General features: G+C 34.0%; 1 protein-coding gene across 1 annotated transcript; it reads right to left on the bottom strand.

Annotated features, from left to right (window-relative positions):
* Nucleotides 1-8,459: 8,459 nt before the first annotated feature.
* Nucleotides 8,460-21,014, bottom strand: LOC142341155 (uncharacterized). The gene is made up of 8 exons (XM_075392049.1): nucleotides 20,872-21,014; nucleotides 18,025-18,190; nucleotides 16,836-16,942; nucleotides 15,853-16,101; nucleotides 12,297-12,534; nucleotides 11,510-11,709; nucleotides 11,126-11,308; nucleotides 8,460-8,746 (listed from the first exon to the last, which is right to left on the bottom strand). The coding sequence occupies exons 1-8, from the start codon at nucleotides 20,973-20,975 to the stop codon at nucleotides 8,542-8,544; spliced, it is 1,452 nt and encodes a 483-aa protein (XP_075248164.1). The 5' UTR covers nucleotides 20,976-21,014; the 3' UTR covers nucleotides 8,460-8,541.
* Nucleotides 21,015-23,389: the final 2,375 nt, after the last annotated feature.

Genomic DNA, 23,389 nt, shown 5'->3' with positions numbered 1-23,389 from the left:
GGAACATCATGTGCGAACGCACATTAACGAGAATCCTTGTTTACTTATATATTACATACTAATATTTTGAATCAATCAATTTATGATAATTTTTTCTGAAAATTAACTTATTTATCCATTTATCATTGGCTGTTTAAACTGTATGATAAGTATTTGCATTTGTAAACTTAAATTTATTTTTTTTTCGGCTGGGAGTATTCTAGCGGATACCCTAGCAAACTTTTGTTGCGGTCCCAAAATTAATTTTTGACGCGCAATCATTTCAATGTGTTTGATGGCAATTTCATATCCAATTGTAGCAGTTATCGATTGTTAATTGAATTTCGATTGACAATTGCTCCACGACACCGACTTTGAAAGCTCCACGCGTCCGCATGGCAAATTGTTGGTTGCAGTTGTAAAAAAAGATATCTACTGTTGTTTTATAACAGTTATTTTCAAGCGCCACGCACAAAGCTGTTCTTGTTGCAACAAATTCTCGAAGCTCTTCCCATTGTAATTCATTATCAAGCTTATTTTCAATTAGGAAACCACAAATTATTGCCCAATATTGATCATCTAAAATACTTTTTATGATAATTGTTTGGTTTTTGAAAGAAAAGGTCAATTAATTTTGGTTATGAAAATAAATCTGTCAGAAGTGAAATAATTCGACGTCTTATGGATGCTTCCATTTGTGTCGGAACGATCCAATGAACTGTGATGTGTCCATTTTGAGTGACGTTTTGTGTGTTCATGCCACGTTTGCCCGTCGACACAGGTACTGAGATATTCAGATAATGGCTGAGTTCTTTTTTTCAATGATTCTGACCTTTCATTTTAGAAATAGTAATCACACTAAAAGATTGCCCAAATCACCAAATCAAGTCTCCGTTCTCCATGGACAGCCAGGTGATGTGAGGAGGCGGTCAAATGCAATCTATTTCTTAGCAAGCAAAAGGAATTTGAATTGTTCTATATATCTCTTATCTATTGAAGGGATCCCAAAAACACCTTGACCCTAAAAACGTTGTTCCTGAAAGATTCTTAAAATTAGAGAGCTTTCTTTTAGTTGTTGCTTGCTTATTGCGCATTTTTTGCTCGACGAAGTTAGATATTTATTTGGCTAGGCGAACTCTATTTCTTTTGAAAATTGTGTAATTTTGTGGTTTTTTTGTCGGGAGTAGTGCAAGCTAAATGAATTCCGGAACCTAGGCATTAATTATGCAGCCGGTTGAGGGCTGCGAAAGTGATGGGTCTGAAAAATATCGATTAAAGACTAGGAAAAATTCAATATTTCAAAAGGAGCGGTAATATGAAAATGAACAGGTATTTTGGCTGAGCTCATTATAATGTCAACTACACTATGGTACCAAAAAGCTACGTACACCTAAAGATTTTTTAAAAAGCAATACAAATATCAAATAATATAACATTTTGAGTTCAAATTTGTTCTCTAATAACGCGTCAGTACACCTTTAGCTTTTTAAAGTCTAGTAGACGGTTTGTATAATTTTCATACAGGTTTCTCACGACGTCTGCGTCAATTTCATTCCAAATTTCATACTTTTTCTTCTAAATTTTGCCAAAAAACTGTATGTTTTCGTAATCGTTGCTTCAAAATCGCCCATAAATTTTCAGTAAGACTCAGATTTGGACTGTATGCTGGCCATTCTAGTACCGTACACTCGTTTTCCTCGGGAAAAATGCCGATAATCTTCGATTTATGCACAGGAGGATTATCTTGTTGAAAAATAATGTCCAGCAAATGGATTTTTGTCTTCGTAAATTTTCAAAATTTCCAAATAACCCCCAGCGTTTAGCCTGTTTGGACACTTAACAAGCAATTTCCGACCATCTGATCGTATTGCACCCCAAGCATAAGTGATCGTTTGCCCGAACTCAAATTTTTTGTACTTTTTCAAGAAATCTCGTTCCATTTCTTCGAAAAACTCTAACAATTCCGTCGCTGGAGATGCGCACCCTTGTTTCATCAGTAAAAACAACATTCTGCCCGAACGAGAACGGCTTGTTGAGCATATTGAAACACCATTTTGAACGAAAACACTTGCTTTTCTTCTTCAAACTGACTTTTTGCTGCATTTCTTGAAACGCCATATTTTTGAAGAATTCGTCTAACTGTACCTCTGGAAATTGTATCGTTGCAAGAGAAAGCGTTATGAGGCACTCGAATATGCTCCAGTGAGGTTTTGGGATCTTTCAAAACATCGGTAACTAACATTTTTTCTGATTTTTTTTGACAATTTGTGATGTCTTCCACTCGATTTATGGGCCCGAAAACTGTTGTTTTTCAGGTAACGTTTGTATGCACACTATGCAGTGGATCTTGATTTCAAGTTGAGTTGTTTTCGTATTTTAGACTATGAAAATCTGACATCTCGTAGCGTAACAACTTGGCAAATGGCAAATGAGCCAAGCGGTTTAACCATCTTTTCTGTTTAAGCGGAGAAAGCGAAAATGAAATTTCTCTTAAAACTTCTAAATTTCACACATTTTTTCACGCCTTAGCGCAAATCATGCTGATGGAACTCGAATCATGCTTTAAAAGCAGAAATCATGCTGTACGTAGCTTACGTAGCTGTACGTAGCTGTACTATAGTGTATGTTAAGATTAAGTTGAGGGCTAATTTTCCTTGAAAAGAAATAGGGGATTGCTGTATAACCAATCAAATCAAAACTAGTGGAAAGTTACCTTTTGCTTTTTTAAATATTTGTCTGGCAAAATTCTTGACTTCAAGCTTTTTTCACTGTTCATTCTACATCATGGAATGAACGCAAATGAACTGAGAGATTCATTACCATAGTTATTGCAAACATTTCAACCTTTTGCTTTATGGTTTGAAGTTTATTTGTTTACCTTTTCCGTACTTTTAGCTCAAATTTTTGTTTAATTGGCTAAAATTTTAAAAATTGCATACTAAAGTGTTAGTATTTTAATCCTTAAGAAAGAAGAAGGTTGCTGAAGAGTTTGATCTGAGTTTTGTGCTGAAATAGTTGCAACTTCAGACTTTCTCATCCAAATTGGTGCCAAAAAAATTTTTTAGCACAATTTGTTACAGGTCGCCGGAAACAGAGACATGAAAATTGCTAAAACAATCTTTTCAAACTCAGAAGGAGGGCTTTCTCAGTTTCCGCTTCCAAAAGGGTCTTCTTGAAATAAAATTTTCCCAGTATTTTGATAATTTGGCTCTATTTGTATTAAAAATTCATGATTTCTTTTTGTTAGATTGAGGTTTTTCATTTGTCAAAATTCCTATTTGTTAAATATTTGGAACATTAAGGTATTTAGTTTGACGCGCAGCCATAATAGGGTAGTTTTCTCAATGTCCTGGACTGTGATAATCAAATATTGTTGCCTTTTTGCCTTTTTTGCCTTTTTTATTTCTGGACAATTACTGTCAAAAACGATTTGAAATCAATTGCTCATTCAATACAAGACATGCTTACATGAAGTTGACTTCCATCGAAGTTTACATATTAGGTTTTAAGAATAAGCTCATGGTTTTCAAGGCTTTGATAGTATTATTCATAAAAAACTAAAATGAATTCTTGTGTTTTGCCAGCAGTTTTTGTTCTTTTTGTCGTTTCTTGTTTCTGTTTGACAAATCAAAAAATCTAACTTCTTTTTTTCATTGGCACAAAGAACGCTATAATGTGTTTTTGGTTGATATCCAATGGGTGGAATGAATTTGAAAACATTTTTTTAAACAAAATTTTAGTGAACTTTTGAAATATGAATCTCTTATATAATACTTCCGTCGATTTGTAGCTTAATCTTAGTAAAGACAGCTCAACCGCTCTTCCATGTGAAAACAATTATTTCTTTCTTTGATGGTTTTAATTTTAACAAATTTTATTTGTTTGGTAATTTGAGTTTCTTAGAAAAAGGTTGTGATTTTTGCATATTTGCCCATATTTGAGAGCCAGTTTTGTTTGCTTGACAATTCATCACGTTAACCACAGGTTCGATTGACATCTAAAGGGCTGTTCATTATTTTTCGACGTTTTTGGCGATCTTCTTATGATTTTGACGGCTGCGAAACCGTTCTCTTGCAAAACCTAATCGAAATTTTATCTTTTACCTGTGTTTGTTGTTCTTTTTTGCAGTCGGTGAAAAATTTTAGATCATGAACATACCTAGAGCTTCCTCTGGTTGCATATATGAACTAATTTTTGAAATTTCAATTTTTAGTTAATGGTTTTAATGGATTACAGAAAAAAAATTCAAAAAACAAGATTTTTGAGTTTTCCCTTTTTCTGTGCTTGATTTTGACGTCATCTGACTGAGTCTCATTACCGATAGGTAACATCAACTATTTTGCTGAAACAAATGCCTTGTTTTTGGTTATACATTTTGATTAACGTCTTTTTGGCTTAGACAATTTGTTTTCATAAGAATTTTTTAAAGTTTTCTATACTGATCAAGTATATCGTTTTTTTGTTTTTTTTTTGCTAATAGACCCTTTACAACGAGGACTCAATTGACATAACCAAGTGACGAAATATAATACTTCCAGTTGTTAATTCAGTTTTAATGCTTTTTAAAAACTCATAGTTTTTGTGGCGTCAATACTGTTGCTGAAATCAATCCATCAAGCAATCAATTGTCAAAAAATTTGTTAAAAATTGAGTTTTGTCCCTGTTTAGTGTTTCCTGTAGTCTTGTGACTAAATATCGCTAAAACAAAACGCAATTTAATTTCAATACAATTATGATACTTTGTTTTGTGTAGGAAGCTTACTTTTTTTGGCTTTTGAAGTTAATTGTTTAAATAAAATCAACTAGTGACATCAATACTGGTGTTGAAATAGATCATTCATTCACTCAAGCGTCAAATTTTCTAATAAATTTTAAAATCTGTCTCTGTTTAGAGTTTCTTGCAGTCTTATTACTTAGTATCACTAATACCACGCCAATTGGATTTTCAAAGAATTATGATTTTTGTTTAGGGTAGAAAGATTTTGGTTTTTTTGGCTTTTGAAATTACTTTTTTTAAAACAGATCAATGGATTTCTGTGAATATGTACCGTAATATCTAAAAACACAGTCCGTACCCTCTTTAGAGTGGGTGTTGTGTTTCAACTGATTTTTGTTGGCTTTTATGCTACTCGAAAATGCAAAGTTGGACATCTGCAAAGCAAAGTAATTGAGGTTAATCTCTTTTTGCTTGCCAGAACAACACTTCAATGAGAGGTCACTTTGTTGTTCAAAGATTGAACCTATATACTGTTCCCAGTGATTTTATGGTTGTGATGCCGTTTTGCTAATAAATTATTTGATTTTTTAAAGAATTCGTCGTGTCTTTCATTATGTATTCGAGTGACATAATCTGGATAATGATAGGTCTTAGTTGGTTTCTTAAGAGTTTTTTGACAGTTTTCAATTGCTTTTCCTATGATACATCAAGGGATACAACTGAACCTTCTATGCGATTTCGGTAGATACCTAATGGTTTTAATCACTTAAGAAATAATAGTTTTCAAAAATGGAAATTTATTTTTAAGCTTTCCCCTTCTTGAGTCTTTTTACAATTTTTTAGGAGTCTCGTTGAGGACAGGTCTTCTAGTTTTCTTGTAATGTACATGTCAATCTGTTCAGTTTAAGTGTTATCTGATGATATTTTAATTTTGTTATTGTGTTTTTTTTCTGAAGATGGACATCGGGTTTTGACTGTAATTGTTTTTTTTTCTTACTTGACGTTTAGGTTTATTAGATCTCCTAGCCTCGTTATTGGCGGGTAGCGTCAATTCTCTAATGCAGCTTTATTTTATTCATTTAACGGTTTGTTGAACAATATTCGAATGTTTGAAAAATTCCTATCTCTTCCTTATTTGAGGGACCTCTAAGTAATAAACGCGGATGAGCGGGCAACGGGAACTTATGTGTAAACGAACATTGCGGAGCATCAGTTTTAAACTTAAAAATTATTGGGCCCGATGTGCGGCCGCCTGGTAATTAGTCGTTAAAAGAAAATGCTATAATATTGATCTATAAGAAATCACTTCTGACTTATATGTGTTGCTTTAAAACTCAACTGCATTGGAGACACCTTTATGGTGTCTTTTTAATTAAATACAGAAGAAGAAATCTGAGAATTGAAATAGAAGTTTTAAAGAACAATTACGTTGTTCAGTACTTTTTTACTAGCCAAACGTACGAATTACGAGGGTTTTAAATGGTTTTGTAAATCACGTCACAAAACATGTCGCAAAATGTCTACACTGAATTGCAGGGTTTCATAAATTAACTGTTAACTAACAAAGATGGCAAAATTCTACGAGACAAGTTATCTTTGTCATGTTACAGTCACAAAATGAAATCTAAATTTTTTTAACCAAAAACAACTAATAGTTATTCCAACATTGGCGTTGATATATATCTGTACTTGTAAGTTTTAAATCAATTGAAAATTAACTTTTGAAACAAAATGAAAAACGATGGTTTTATGAAACGAAAAAGTAGGAAAATGTAACGTGATTCTGCGAAATTTCTAATATTGATAAGCATAAACTTTTTAATTTTTTCAAACATTTGTGTCCTATCGTTTGTTAGCTGTTTATTGTTTGCTTCACATTTTGCGCAATTGGAAAGCCACTAACCAGTGGAAAATAGAATTACACGCAAAGTTTGTGGGCAAGTTAGACAGTTAATTAAAATGAATAAAATTGTTGATTTTTTTCAGTCAAATGATAGAGCAAAGTTTTTCGTTCATAGCAAATTTCTTTTATGCTTTTCTGCCAAAATTCACTGCTATTTAAAGTTGCTGTTTTATTTTACAATTGATTCGCACAGAAGTGTGATTGAAGGGTATTATCGGTTTTCAAAGGGTAACTATTTTCTGTTGATTTTTGTCAAGAGGTTTAATAGTGAGAGCACTCAATTGCTATTTTTAATACTGAAGGTATAATGGTCGATTTAACCGTAGATGTATTGATACTATTATGTTCCCATTTTCAGAAATTTACATTACTTTATTTGACAATTGCTGCCCTAATTATCACTGATGGTTGATTATAAATACAAACTCAGTAGAACTATGAACTTTTTTAACGTTTCGAATTAATTTTTCTATTCTTAATAATTTGTTCAGTGAAAAAAAATAATAAATATAAAAATAGGTATAAATAGGTATAAATAGGTACAAAAAAGTCATAGGAAAACCAAAAATGAAGTCATAAACTGGCTTCCAAACTTAAATCGTAATCTATATTTTTTTCAAGTGTGCAGTTTTTTTTCGGATACCTTTTTACATCAAGTAAATTTGGTCATCGCAAAGTTTTTGAGACACCTGCAAAATGTTGCTATTTATGCTTGTATGTTACGATGGAACTTATGGTTTATTAAAAATTTTCGAGAGGAACGCACACATACATTATAACTAAAAAATTTTAATTTTAACTAAAATAATTCTATGCTTTCAAACTCGGGTACAAGATGTACAACTTGAACGCAGCCTGAAAACATATTGAAAAATTTTGTATAGTTTTTACAACGTCTCCTTCTACTGTACAGGAAAATTTTTAATCGTCATCCGACGATTAAAGAAACTTCCGTCATGTTTTGCAAAACCGTCACCTCTTACATAACTTTTTGAAAACGTACATTTAGTCTTTAGAGCAATAAAAATTCACTCCTTGCTAAAAATCATCGTTAATAGTAACCGCTCGAACTAATAATCTACAAAATTCTTCTGGGAAATAAATTTTTGTTTTTAAAATTAGTTTCAGACTTTTTGTAAAAATTAAGCTGAAACAGCCAGATGAGGTTCGTATCACTGGAATTTAATAGGAACGCTGGGTCTATTCAGTTGCGGCATCCGAGGGCTTTTTTTATAATTTCCCTTACAAATTACGTTACTAGGGATGCCCTGTGCCTTGTTTGGTTTGATTTAAAAAATTCCTTGACCCGATGAAAATAAATATTTTTATGAAACCTTCTGGCTTCTCCGTCTTTGAGGATCATAACTGCACAACAAGAGCTAAAAATTAATAGATTTCAGTCTGGTGAACACAGGAAAGTCTGGTCATGAACACAATAAAACTTTTGTGTTGAAACGCAAGATTTTTTTGGAGCGCACGATGGTCTTGATAAGAACGTACAAAAGTCTGGAAATATAAGCTTTTGGTCTGGGGTGGTCCGCACGAATAAATGCACGAAGAAACGCACGAAGAACACACACGAGGTAGATATGTCTGGACATATCTACCTAGTGTCTGGCACCTCAGCCCGGGTTGTTAAGTTATATAGAACGCTACTATGAGACAGCTAAAAAAGACAGCAAGTGCACCTGGGTGCGTAAAAGTTATATGCCCATTAAGCTGGGGGGGGGGGGGGGGTAGATCCAGAAGGAGCTGCAAAGTAGTAAACATCCAACCAATTCAATCAGCACATTTCTCAACCCACTCAGTCAGCAGATTCCTTACAAAATTATTCCCTGCCTCGAACCGTGCAAAGAAAACTTTCCAAACTAGAAAGATTATTTAATTAAATTCATTTACTAGGTACAAATTAGGACATTAAATGACATTTGATAAATGTTTTCTATTTGTAGAACAGCAATTGAACATCTAAGGGGAGTTCAGGATCTACACAGCCTAGTCTCTGTTTCTGTTTCAACGTCTTTTCATTCCTGAACAGGTCTGTTTTTTCTGCTTTGTGCTCGTAGTTGAATATGGTCACGTCTCTCAACGCTGATTGGCTCTTCAGTCGGCTGATCTCATCCAATTGCAGTTCCAGCTTTTCTTCCCTGCAGCAGTAAATAAAAATCACACCACTTTTACAAATACAATCTTGGGTATTCTATTTGTAGGGACGCCGGTAGAGCCGAACGGGCGCTGAGCAAATGCCATAAAGTGAGATTTAAAGCCGGATATTTCCAGTGCTTTGATTGGTTGGTCTCAAACTCATTAATTTAGAGACATTTTTTTCTAAAAGAATACTTGCAAAAAAGCATAACGAAGGTTTGTCCGTAATCGGACCCCCTCCCCCGTCAGAGGAGTTGCGGCCACGGATAAGCCAGTGCAATGCAACCCACCCGCACACAATGATAATAAAGCTGTGTACTTACATTTGTTGTACTTTAATTTAAACCAATCAGATCATTTGGCCGATCAAATTTAAGTAATGAATCTGATTCTCATTTTTTCTGATACGGCTCTGCGCCTGTTTGACTCATCTACTCCTAGCATCTCTTTTTATGATAAAGTATTCCAGGTAAATACGGTTCTTCTTATTTACACCCAATTTACAGCTTTATGTGGTAAGTAATTAGTTCTTTGATAACTCTAGATAAAAATGGAAAAAGAATCTCTACAACAAGCGGCTAGTTATTTACATGACAAAATACCCAGGCCGAAATACAAAATGCACCAATATACCCAATGCACTCGAAGAGATGTAAGCTTATCTAAGCAGTACTTAACTATCTTATGATCAAATTAGGAACGATGACAGGACAGATGGCGTGAAAGGACAGAACTGGAGTCTAAAATAAAATGAGGCTTTAGTCTCACTTGCTTACATAAAAGTAGTTTTCATTCAAATTTCGGGATTTTTTATAAAATGTCAAAACTTAAGCAAACTTGGTATGGCCAATCTTGGCGGATCTTCAGCAATGAATATCTGAACTCGAATGCAATGAAATTAAAACGAAATCAGTTGTTCTGATGAATCTTTTCAAAAATTGCCCCACCTTTTGCAAAAGGGAAGGCTATCTTTAAGTAGAATTTAGGCGACCAATTGATTGACCAACCAGAGACGTCTAATAACTTTCGGCGTATGAGCTTACTATGTTACACTGAATAGAATAAAATACGCCATGCTATGGCAATTAGCCGAATTGGAATACAAAGCGAAAATAAATTGCATTTAGCGGGGTGGTGGGTGTGTCGAGGCTTTGCCGCTGTAACTGACAAGCGACTTTGGGATTACAAGCCAGAGTGCATGATAGGCAGCGCCGTGAACAGCGGTCCGCAATTGCACTTCAATTTTCGACTATCTAAACTGGAGGCCAAATAATACTATGGTGTAGTATAGCAAAGAAGTGGGGAGATTCTCCACTAGGTATCGAAGGGGTGGAGGGATTGCTGAAAAAATACAATCTGATTTCAACTTATCGGTTAACCAAATTTTATTTTGCTGACCAATTATTTTAATAATTAAAAAAAATCAACAGAGAAATTAATTTAAAAAAGATGGGAACATCGACTGCATGTAAATTTAGGGGTATTTCATTCAGTATAATGAATAATCAGGGTGCGTGCATCTCATATAATTCAAGTTTTGTGATTAATCTATCGGTGCAAAGGAACTTCCACCAGTCAAATTCAAAGAACTCCTTTGGACAAATGAACTTAATACTGAGTAGCCAAACCTCAGTATACAAATTCTAGACAACGTGGCACAATTCTCCATCACTGCCCCACATGTTAAGTTCTTTCAAGCTGATATAACAATCTAGAGGAGCAAGTTATATTGTAACCAACTGTGGTCTATATCTTGTAATCCATGTACATAATAGCCCATTTGCGTCAATCATTAATCTCTCGTTATGACTTGCGACCAGCAGTCCTCCATCTTAACTATTTTCTGATCGTTATAGCTTCAAGATTGCAACTGCGAAGATTTAAAAATGAATACTGTAAACTTTATTTGAACCCTGTAGTCTTTACTCTTGTGGATGAATTGTGAACAAAATTTGCCAAACTACAGTTTTGTTCATTCTAAAAATTTTCTACGCGGTTTTCAAGGTTTTTTTAAAAGTTTTTTCAAGGTTTTCATTCATGCTAATTGGTGTGCACAAAATTTTAGTAGGCTATCTCAAAGCCTATTTTAGCAGAGGTTGTTTTTGTCAACGGTTTCATTCAAGATAGATGTTTGATTTTTTATATTTTTAAAATTTTAACACCAATCTGCTGTTAACGTATCTTTTTTTCACCACACTGATTTATGAGTTTAGGGTTGATTCTTACTAAACTTTCACGGTCAAAGTTAAACTAAATTGTGCTTGAGCTATCAGTAGAGATGATTACTAGAATGAAATTGAACCACTAGGATTTTAGACGCTGTAACTTGATATATCGGTTTTTCCTTTAGTTAAAACTGTTTAAAAGTAGTCCAAACTAACGTCATTTGAAGATTTTTCTTCAGTATGTCAGTTTCTTGCGTCAAGCTCGCGTTGTTATTCTCAAGCAAGTTGTTCTCCGTTGTGACATCGTGAAGTTTTGATTTGAGTTGAGCAGTTTCAGACTCTAGCCTTTTCTCTTTGGCTGTCAGCTTTGCGTTTTTGTCCAAGATGATTTGATTTTCACTAAAACAGAAACCTTTAATCAAACACTAATTATAAATTTTATTAAACTATATTTTAAAATACGCATTGTTTAGTTTTTGGGTAGTGGGGGGGGGGGGGGGTGGTTTGTGACCCGTGTTTTGATAATTTTCGAATTTTCGTTTCCGATTTCACTTTGCTATTATTGCCAGAAAGATGTCAATTGCGACCTTTATTTCTTACGTGTTAAGTTTGTTCAACTGTTTCTTCAGTTTGTTCAATTCCTGTGACAGTTGTTCACTGCTCTGCTTGGCTTTTTCTGAGCTGTTCTTAAGAAGGTGAACATCGCTCTCTATCGACTGTTTTGATTTCAATTCTCGGGTCAATTCCGCGTCCAGGTGATCCACTTTTGTCTCTAAGTCTTTGATGCTCGATTCGAAGAACTGTAATGATAAAGATACTTTCTAGCCAAGTCCAATGTACCTGCACTTTCATTGAGTCATGATTCCTCGTATCGAGGCTTGTATATTGGATGATTTTAAATTAGGTAAAAAGTTGAAAAAGTTCTTATATTATTCCAGCTTGAAAAGTTCTCCGAGCCAGCTTGATTATTATTGAGATTTATCCGAGTGGTGGCTATGCTGACAAAAGCCAAAAAATGGTCCACAAAAAAACCGATTAAATTTCCAATTTTAATTAGCAATTCAACAAACAACGAAGTTTTCAAACTAGGAAAGAAAAGTTCACCTTCCCTGCTATTTACATCCATTTCAAGAAAATGGTTGCTTTTCGTAAACATTCAATGAAATGCGCCTTTTTCTTAGATGACATTTCTGCAAAACAATTAGTAAATTTCCTCAAAAGCTAAATTTGCTTCTCAATGTGTTTCAACTTTTCATAATTCTAAGTATAAATCGTTGATAAATATTGAGAAGTGAACTTTTTTGAGGAATTGTCCCTAATTTGGGGAGCTAATTTAGAACCATATGCAACTTTGACTATTTCCATATAAAATCTCGATAGTGCTTACCTGAGCAGAACTGTTCTTCTCGCACGCCAATTTATCAACTGCATCAACTACTGCATCGTGAAAACTATTCTCTGCACTCTGATTGGTTGATTCCGGACTTGGTAGCCCAATTGGAGTGCTCGTTTTAGACGAGATTATACTGGCTATCTGTCGTATGGTTCTGTTGCTCTTTGCTAACATCTTTGCATGCACGCTATCTTGCATACTGTCCGATGTTTTTTCAGTCGAAAGAAGGACTCTAGAAAAATGGAACTAACATTACTACACGGTTGTTGAGGCCATCACCAGGTTATCAAACTCCAAGGCCAACCCGATTTCAAGGCCAATTGTTGAGTAACTTCAAAAGAATGATAACAGCCGTGTGTTACTGTTTTTCATCAACTCTCGTTGGGATTTAAAAAAAGTTGCTTAACTCATATCACTGTATAGACGATTAGATTATTTAATACAATTGTTCACGTAGCAACAATGGCAAAAAAAGAGCGCCGAAAAAAGTAGTGTTATGCCAAAGCCCGTGTTTCAGATATCTTTCGTAGTCATTGGGAGCTAGCAAGTTATTTAATCGGTAAGTTATTTAACTGCTGTTACACAACGAGAGTTGATTATATAAGTTTTGTGCAGACTGTTCACAGGTATAAAAAAACCAACATTGCATATTATTGTTCCGATCCCACTCAGTCAATTTTCGTTGATCGATATATTCATAGTAGAGAATTATGTGTGGTATCATAAGCAAGCCCTTTAAGCGTAGAATTGGGAATTATAAAGATTTTTTCTCAATTTCGTTTTTTTTTTCGAGTTGTGGAGGCTCAAAATTTTTGTGAACATATGATGTTTTACGTGATTTTGTGCACTTATAGCATCATTGTGCTCAAATTTTTGTATAGATTTGGTATAATTTTGCTTCAAATGACTTTTTTCAAAATTATTTTTTCGCTAACACATCGGACAATTACGTGTTCTTAACAGATGATCAGTGGTAAAATTATTTTTTTTTGTTTTCAACCAAAAGTGCTCAAATTGCATTTTTAAAAAATTGTATCACAGTTATTACTTTTTTATGTTAGTTACAGACAGTCAATTTTTAGATCACGTTTCAATTACTGAATCTCAATTACATTCAGATGAGATCCAATGAACAGTATTTTGTTTTCAGAGAATAGCCTATGGCTTTACGGCTTCGACAGATTTACCTGCTTTTTTGCGCTTTCTGCATAACTTTGACTGAATCTCACTAATTGAAAGCGCTGTTGGTATCCAAAGAAATAAATTGGTAAATCTAATGCTTCGACTGGATAACTAATGGTTGTTATGACTATTAATATATTTTTTTGAAAAATATGTAAGAGATTTTGAAAATTACTACGTTTTTAAACTTATTTTTATGATTTTAATAGTCAGTCCCGCTATATACAGCTCCCATATCTTTGCCAAACTGGTAGCAATCTGTTCTTTTAGTTTTATGTTTTCTTTATGCTGTTTTGTATTATCTTTATGACGTTGATGCTAAGAGTTCTCATAATTTTTTTTTGATTTTTCGCTGTTTGCTTAAAGCTTTGGTTTTCTGTGAAGTCGTTCAACATTATCACAGCACTAAAAAAAGAACGTTTAATTAAGCAGATACAAAGATTTCAGCCATTAACATATGGGTTTAATGTCTTCGACACTATCTTCTGACATCTATTTTTTTAATGTTTTTGTTTGTCTGTTGTTTTTTATCAGGTCACAGAGTTTAATCTGATTATTCAAAATACTCAATAGCATTCTGTTGTGCTATAAATGATCGTATATGCTCATTTTTTGAAAATTGATAGTTTTAATGGCTTTAACACAACGAGTTCTCTTAGAAAAGTTGATATTTCCTCATAATTTTGATTCTTTTGGAAGTCTTGTCATATTACCACAATAAAGACATATGCAATTGGTTTTGAGGTTTTGAAACGAGGCTCAATAGATGATATCCATTTTTTTTTAAATTTGTTTGAATGACTTCGATAATTTTATCTTTTTTATCTGAGTTTCAAGTTTTTCACGGTACATGTAGTTCTTGTTTTGGTCATAAGTAGTATTCGAATTGATGACAAGTTTCAGTAAACTCTCTGTGGCTTTTAAGTTTTAACCGAAATTTGATGTGGTGGATGCTCAAAATATATATTTTTTATTTGTCTTCTAACGCATACCCTGAAAAAGTCCCATTGAATCTTCAGTTTCATATTAGCCGAAATGAAACATAAATAATAGCCAAATGTATACTAACTGAAATGAAACATATTAAACATTTGAGTTAATTATATATAATTTTCAAATGATTCCTAAGATTTTCATAGATTCAATACTTAGTGCTTTCAACAATAAGTTAATTGTAATTTTTTGAGTATTTCTGTTTCCTCAGTTATTTTGGTAGTCTTGCCCCATGACCTAGTCTCACCACGTATGGGTGTCATTGTTTTCTTAAGGTGTTATATCAATTCTATCAGGAATTTGTAAGCGTAAAGCAAATGATTCTTTTTTACTTTCGAAAGATTTTGTTTTCGGAAAATTCGATGGATTTTTGGAGTTCATTTTTTTTTTGTTTTTGTCAACTTGTTTTTAAGTCTTATCAAGGACAAGTTACATCTGCTTTCTGGTTAAGCACGAGTGATTTTGTTTACCTGAGGTTTTATGTGATGGTAATTTGACTTCGGTTTTCATTACGAAACAATTTTAAAATTAGACATTCAGCCGTAAAAAAACAGATCGCTTTCCCCTATCTTTCTTCAGTGGTTTTTTCGCAAATTGTCAGCTAAACACATACAGCGAGTAAAGAAAAAATCAATTTGAGTACAGAGATTTGCTGTGCGAAAAAATCTGTCCACTGGTAAGATCTTTTGCTCAAAGTTGACAATTAAGCAGCTGAAATAATCATTTCAATGTTTATTTAACGTATATTTGATGCACTGTGGAGCATTAAATGCATTTAAAGCATTTATTAAACTCTTGCAAATCAGACGGAACAAAAAAGGAAACAACAAATTTTGTCGAGCATACAAATAAAACATGGCAACCTTTTTTTGCTATCGTGGAAATCGAAAAACCACCGTGTTAATAAGTTGCAAATATTGATTAACAGTTTTTTTTAGAAATACATCATGAAAAAATTGCATTCAACTGAAAGTTGAGAAAATTGTCCTCCTATCTTTACGAACAAAAGTACAGCCAAATGTGAATTATCTTATAATTGTAATTTACAAATGATACTATGTGATTTGATCGATTCATAAGAATTAACATTTATGAGTTTAAACTTTGTGTACGCATTTTTATGGTCTAGAAGTTAGAGCAAACAACGATGGAAAAAACTTTTTAAAAATATTGGCTTTTGTACATTGATATAGAAATTTAAAAAATCTGAAGGCGAAAAATTGCCATTTTGATTCTAACCCGCAAGTGCAACCCTCTCGTAATTATGGTACAGCCTCATCATTATGTTATATTTAAGGCAACTTTTGGGGCTATAAGATATATGTCCAACATGTGATGCGATGGGCTATAATGACGAAAACCCAAAAAAACGTACTTTTCTCTTGAAGTTTCCTCTTTAGCTATCACTGTCTCTTTAATTTCATACTCCCTAGATTTCATTTCAGCCAACTGATCACGTGTCTTTTTCAGTTCCCGCTCTAACTGCTCTTTTTCTTCAGTCACTGAGTCTAACTTGCCCTGCAGTTCTTTCTTCTCTCTATCCAAATTGGTCGCGTACTTCTCTATCGCATCTGCTATTTTAAAATTGAGATACTTCAAATCGCTTTTTTGATTGGTCAGCTCTCTAAAACAATATAAAACTAACTATATCTGTCTTGGCATGACTGGAAATTTTCTTGAAATACAGTTTGCGAATCATGATTTATTGAGGACTTTGTCTATTTTGAGTCACAAATTTGTTTAATAAAAATTGCTACATTTGCATCTGACTGGTGATTAAATCAAACTGTTTTTGGTTTAATTAATAGCTTGGGTCTTTCCTATTATAGGCCCTAGTCACCATCTTATATTTACCCTTCGAGGTTTCAGAGACGTTTCATCCCATTTCTGCGAAAGAAGTACACGTGCTGAAATTACGAAAGTTTTTGAGCTGAATTTTTTAGCTGAGCTTCAGTGCATTTTTTTCAATTTCGGAAATTCCTCGTGCCGTGACTATATATTTTTTCTCTGTCATTTCTTTGTGGGGAGGGGGGACTTATTATTTCTTATTGTGGAGACATTAATCTTGTACTAGCTGATGACAGGCAAAATTGACGAATCTTTTCCGTTTGTGCCACCCCAGCTTAGTGGTTGCATATTATTTGCACCCCCCCCCCCCCGCCCCCGACGCACGTGTCATGTTTTTACACAACGTACTTGGGGGGGGGGGGGGGCACAAACGGAAAAGTTCCAAATTGACTAATGAATGTCAATAATTTTACTTGAAAAGAAACGTCTCTGGAAATCTACGGGGCTACGAAAGACCACGTCATCATAACTAAAAAGTGACAGCTAAGCTAATAGAGTATTGATACAAACCTTTCAGTTGTTATTTTGAGTTGTTGAAATGCAGTCTGAACATGTTTGAAGTTTTCGAAGAGTTTGAACTTTGTAGTCTCATGTGACGAACCCCACTCCGAAATGTGCTGAAACAGAGATAGATCAAATTGATAACGCTCTCATCTGAACACTTCAAATTGAGCTCAGGAGTCAAAAACTTCGCAAAACTTTGGCCCGTTCCAAAGAGGCTCGCTGTTCTGAAACTTTTCACTATTTAGCTTAAAATAAAATTACGGAATATAGAATTGTATTAATTTGGAAAGTTTACGCTTCCTTGATAACTGCCAAGAGGCAAGTTCATAGGTTTTGCAACAGTTTCTTGAAAATTATCTTTTCGGGTTGTAAAGTTACAATTTCTTGGTATATTTTGAAAACTTCGACGATTGAAAGTTGCCACACCACAGAAATGCGTGATTTATCAATTTAACTGGCTGCCTAACTGTACAGCAGCACCATCAGTAAGAATATCGAGCAGCAGTTGATAACAAAAATTTGCACAGAACTGAATGATAAATCAGAGCAAATCATTGTTCCATTTAATTTTTTGGCATAACTGGGTGAACGACGAAGTATTACTTGTTTTATGTTTTCATTGATGATGGTTTGGCTATTCTGCCCCTCCCCCATTACCCCGTTCCCAATAGCACACAGGTTACACAGTTGTGTATATAGAACGCTACCATGTAAAAAACAGCATTCTTGGGAGATATTTATCTAAATCTGACTAAGCTGGAGGGGAGAGGAGGCATTACAGATTAATAATTTGTTTAGCCAAATTGGTGAGAGGTGTTACAATTCATTGCAAACGAAACAATTAATTATCAACACTCTATAACTCTCTCATGTGATCTCACAGTTTTTCTCGTGTGATCAATTTGTGCTCATGAAAAACTAAAAAATCAATAATAGCAGTTGGATAAAACAAAAAAAAGAGAACACGAAATGAAAAAGTCGAATCTTTTTTTGTTTCATCAACGATTTACCTTTCAAAAAATAAGTTCGTTTTTGACCGTTTTTCGAAATCTTGTGACCGTCTTTCAATGGTAATAGTACGCAGTCAAAGAAAATGATTAAAGTCTTTTTAAAATTAAGGTGTAGAAATATCATTAATTGCGTCATATTCCGCTAGGAAGGAAAGAACAGTAACATTTTTCAGAGATTTGCTGACCTTTTGAAGTTGGTCGCGTCTGTAGATTTCTTCTTGTACCATGTACAGACATCTCTCAATGTCCAATTCTAAGGTGCGACATTTCTCTTTATACCATCTCAACTCTATATCTAAATTCTCCATTCTCCCCGAGAGTTTTCTGTTCGCACAACACGCGTCTTCGTAGCTGGTAAAAAGTGCAAATATTAAGAGATTAACTAGTAAAAACGTGCAGAATAACTAGTAATATGTAATTAGTTATCAAAAGTATTCGAGAGTTATGTTAACAATAGCTGATAATGCGTGTTTGAGATTTTTGGTGCATAGTTTCAGTCAATGGTCTTTGTATATAAGCTGAGTGCAGTTCGAATTGATAAATTATTGAGTTTGTGAAGTAACATAATCTGACTGTCCTATTGAGATTTAAAATGTCAAAAATTAGCTTGTACTGCAGTCGAAAACTGATCTCAGAAAGCTCAAAAAAGTAGAAAGTTCTTTTACTGAAAGCAATCCTAAAATAAAACAAATCGATTGTAATTAGTTGAATTTAGCAGCCATAAATATTAAAAACTTACTAAACGTACGTATAGTGCTCACAGTCTTGTTAACAGTTAACCAAAAACGAATCTTACAACATGCAGCTGAGAAAATATGAAACTTCATCTTGAACTGGAGAAAGACGTTATCCTAAAAAACGTTATCTTCAATCTGACAGAGAACCGGATTTTTTCCGTTAGCGATCCCTTCAGTCCCATATAATCGAAATTTAGGTACCCCCCAAATATTAATGTTTTGCTCTCTTCTGAAAAGGTGAATTTATTTCACAATTATGTGCCTGGTCTAATAAAGTATAATAAGTCTACCATTTGTGCCCCATTTTTCAAGGAAATCATTGTGGTTGACCTTTTCATAAAAAACGTTATGCCTAAAAATGTAATATGTACCAGTCTCTGGTTTGGTTATTATTTACGTTATATGCAAAAATGTATGGCTAAACAAAAATAACTTACAACCTCCGCTCTATTAGTATTTTTTAAAGGCTTATTCATATGTATTAATACGTAAGATTTCAAGTGCATACACAAAAAATAAACTCACAAAGGGGAACGGCCTAATTTACTGGGGAACGGCGCTCTTTACTCTGTTTTTTTTTTAAAAAAAAAGATAAATGAACAGTAAATGCGTTGCTATGACATTAAATTGAAAGACAACAGATCGAAAAATAAAATCGGGACAGTAGATTGAAAAAAAACTATTCAAGTTATACATTCGCCAATCAGATTTAAGCGCTCAATTATTATACAACACATAACATGATTGGTTGTGATATTTTGTTCGGTTGTTTTGTATCCATATCAAGCAGCACGGACCACTAAAGCGCGGCCATGGACCGCGAGGCAAGGCCAGATGTGGTAACTTTGCCCTAGCTGGCAAAAAACATTTTATTTTAACCAATGAGAATACAGCATATTTTTCGATCGAATGTCCCAATTTTTCGGTTTCCAATCTATTGTCTGGTCACCAGTAGAAAATATATCCTCCTTAAACGTTAAAGATGAATTTCGGTTTTTTTGTTATTGTATCATCATTTGCAAAAATAACAATGCAAAAGATTTGGAAAGAAATGTCAAATTTTTTGGAGTTTGCTTTTTTGGTTCACTGATTAAAAAGGAGATCAGACACTAATGATAGACTATATTTTTGGTAGAAATATAAAAACTCCTGAATATTTGTCGCCTAAGAAAACAGGACTGCTTCGCAAAATTATTTAGCTTAAAACTCGCCAGAGGAAAGGGGAGTTAAAGAACTATAGTAGAATGAACCGTGTCGAAATTACCCCGTGACTACCTAACCATAAACTGACGTAAGAGTATGGGGTAAATGTCGATGGGGGTAAAACGATATAATATTACGGGGTAATGGGGAGTAAGGGGGAGTTTTTAGACTGTATCCCCAAGAATTATCCCCTTTTCAAAGGTATAAGTTTAGAGGGTAATTTTAGAGGGGTACACTGATGTAAAAGGGAGGGCGTAAAATGGTTAATTCATGTACCTGGGATGGCTAGTATTAGGCAAGCATCGGTGGTCTGAGGGCTAAGGCGAACTGGCTCAAGGGACAGTGTTTGTGGGTTCAAGGCTGTCAATGTGCGACTGTGGAGGTAAAACGATGTAAGAGTGGGGCTGCCAGTGGATGGTAACATGATGTAAGAGTGAGGGGGTAATGGAGACCTTACTTACCTACTCTCGCATCCTTTTGCTACCCATTAACCCCTACTCTCGCGTCGTTTTACCCCCCCCCCATTACCCCCTATTTCTGCGTCTTTTTACCCCACATTAACTTCTACACTTAAGTCGTTTTACCACAATTTGCCCCTTGCTGTTACACCAGTTTTCCCTCCTGCACCACAAAATTACCCCCATCATACCTCACTCTTGCATCGAATTACCCCCAATACCCCCCCCCCCCCAATATGAGTTTTTAGGGGAATTTCCTAAGAATTGCCCCGATTACCCCCCTGATCTTACATCTTTTTGGGGGTAAAATTCGTTACGGGGAAAACGAATAAGAAAATAGGAGCCATGCGATTGGTTATTAATTGTTGTCCAATATTATCAAGAAAAATCCATTATAATTTTCTTAAAAAATGTTTTCTTAGTCTCAAGAAATATGTTTTGTAGGTAGAATATTGTGGAGAATTTTTGAAAAATCAAAATTTGTACTGCATTTCACAGAGTAACAGCTTCAAAAGTTGGGGCAAAACTAATTGCACCTCCAAGTATTTGTTGGGTCAATGTCAGTCAAAGGTCATTGAGAAATGACGTTTTAGGAATATTTTTTATCAAAGTTTCGAATAAAATGAGCCAGTACCTTTGTTCATGCTCTCTTAGTAGATTAACTAGAGTGTCCCAATGCCTCTGAAAGTCCCCCACATCTTCTATTCTCTCACTTCCCATTTTGGCAAAATCATCCATCACTTGTTCACATGTTGCTAGAGTCTATAAAAAGCCCAGTTTAAGGTCCTCGTTCAAAATAACTTATGAAAAGACAAATCCATGCCATTTTTGCATTTAAAAATACCCTAGGCAGACCAAATTTCACTATGAACCACACTTTGGCTCGTTCACAGTTTCAATGGGCTCATGTGCTCGTTAAAAATTTACTTGAAAAGGCCCATCCATAGTCCCAAAATGGGATATATAGAGTACACATTTTGACCATTAGAAATCAAAAATTGAAGATCAAAGCAGTAGTGGTTAAAACAAGGAAAACAACCACCAGTAAAATTTGACCCTTTCTCCAAACGCTAATCAAGCATGTCGAATCGGGCCAAACTTTACTGCTTGTTGGTTTCCTTGTTTTATCCACTACTACATATTCACTCTAAGTCTAACATTAAATTAAGAAATGGCTTAATTCTGGAAAATAATAATAAGCTCGTTTGTAAATTCGCCGATACATATTCACTCAAAATCTATCCTTTTCTGTCTCACTTAGAATCGAGCAAACTATGCTTGTAACAGCCAGTAGCTTGTAACAACCTGTAACTTGTAACAACCAGTAGCATGGTAACAACCAGTAGCTTGTAACAACCAATAGCTCGTAACAAAAATAAAGCATTGAAACAACCACTAGCTTGTAACTCCAGTAACTAATCTTCATTCTGATTGGCTAGTCAGTAACACGTAACAAAATACTTCACAAAAAATGTTCTAGAATAATTCTCCATTTGGGGACCTTTATTCTCCACGGCACTTTTTGGCCATTCACCATGGTTTTTGCCTGGCTACACGAAATATAGCTCTTTTGAACAAAAACATTTATTAAACAAGCATCATTAAGGCATACGATTTAAATAGCAAAACTTGGACATAAAATATACAGATTTTTAGCAATATCTCGAGAACTAAAAAGGTATCAAATTCAAACTTTGTGAATGGATAACTATTAGGTGGATACACACTCTGTATGAGAATGAGGTCTGTACGCCAAAGTGGTGGAGTGGGGCTACCTTTTTAATTCTATAACCAATCTTAATATGGGGCGGGGGGATTTTCAAATGTAAAAAGCTCCAAAACTGTTGGACCAAAATTGAGCAAACTTGGCAGTGACTACCACAGGTCTATATTATAAGACATGCAAGAGGAGAGAACTAAATCGGACGGATACTTTTCGAGGTAATGAGATTTAAAGTTCAGATTGCAACAAAATTTATTAACGAATGTTATCTTCTCTTCCAAATAAATCTTCAAATAGAAGTTCTACGACTCCAGCGTTATGGTCATTAACATAAATGCCTGAATGGTGAACTCGAATATCCCCCTTTGATTATTCACCAGATTCTAGGAGAAAAACTAAAGCTATTTTAAGCATTTCTCACAAATTTCTTTCAGTTAATTTTTTGTGCATAATTTGCAACATATTTGAGTTATAGTCTAACTAATTCACCTTTCAGTTATAATCTGACTTCATGTACTATAAGTGGTTGCTAGATATGAAAGAAAGCTAATTTTACATATTTTTTTCATTTTAAAAAATTAATTTTTTTCCAAAAACAAAAAATTTATAAAATTTCAAATTAAAAGTGAAATCCTTCTTTTTAAAGTTCCCATCTCTTCATCTATATATTCTTCTTGTAGTTTTTCTATTGTATTTGCTGATGGTTCTCCGACATGCTTTGCAGATCTTCTCCGTAACCATAATTAACTAATGTACTTGCTCTATTTAATATACTACTTGCACCCATTGCTACAACTCCAGCACTTTTTACTGTTGTATCAGGATATATATAATTATATATCATAAAAACCGGACTTATAATTCCTAAAATAGTTCATATTAACCTAAAACCATCTGCTTTAATTTTTTCTAGTGTTAAAACATCATTCTGTTTTTTAATAACTTCTAATGTAAGAAGTTTATTAAAGTAGAACTGATAATTATCATGATTAATAGTATTTCTATCTGTAGCATTTATCATGAGTGGTTTCATATATGCTATAAGTTTATTTCTATCTTCACTTTCTAATTTATCTTTTAAACTAAGAGCTTTTAAATCAAGGAAACCAACTCTCAAGTCATATATCATAGTTTTATTCTTATCAATAATAATAAAAGTATTCTCTTTCCTATTATATTTAATTATACCATGACGAAGTTCATCTGACATTCCATCTGTACAATTATAATAGATACTATTTAACTCACTAATTATTTTATTGAAGTTATGTTCACATTTATATATTTCATTAAACTTTTAAATAGATCAGCTCCATTATAAGTTGTTAAATAAATAGTATCACAACTCATTCTTGCTGTAATATTTATTTGAGTTGGTTTATGACACATTACAATCAATTGAATATTATAATGTCTGCTTTCCGTGAAA

Source organism: Convolutriloba macropyga, chromosome 6 (assembly GCF_964194025.1).
Source record: "Convolutriloba macropyga chromosome 6, txConMacr16.3, whole genome shotgun sequence".
Taxonomy (NCBI): domain Eukaryota; kingdom Metazoa; phylum Xenacoelomorpha; order Acoela; family Convolutidae; genus Convolutriloba; species Convolutriloba macropyga.
Note: the sequence above shows the minus strand (reverse complement) of the source record. Positions and strands in the feature narration are given on the sequence as shown.

What these genes read in the sequence shown, in the direction of transcription:
- LOC142341155 (XM_075392049.1), bottom strand. Translation starts at nt 20,975, where the DNA reads ATGGATGATTTTGCCAAAATGGGAAGTGAGAGAATAGAAGATGTGGGG. An exon ending in GACGCGACCAACTTCAAAAG is followed by an intron (nt 16,943 to 18,024) that starts GTCAGCAAATCT and finishes TCTCTGTTTCAG; the next exon opens with CACATTTCGGAGTGGGGTTC. An exon ending in AGAAGAACAGTTCTGCTCAG is followed by an intron (nt 11,710 to 12,296) that starts GTAAGCACTATC and finishes TTATCATTACAG; the next exon opens with TTCTTCGAATCGAGCATCAA.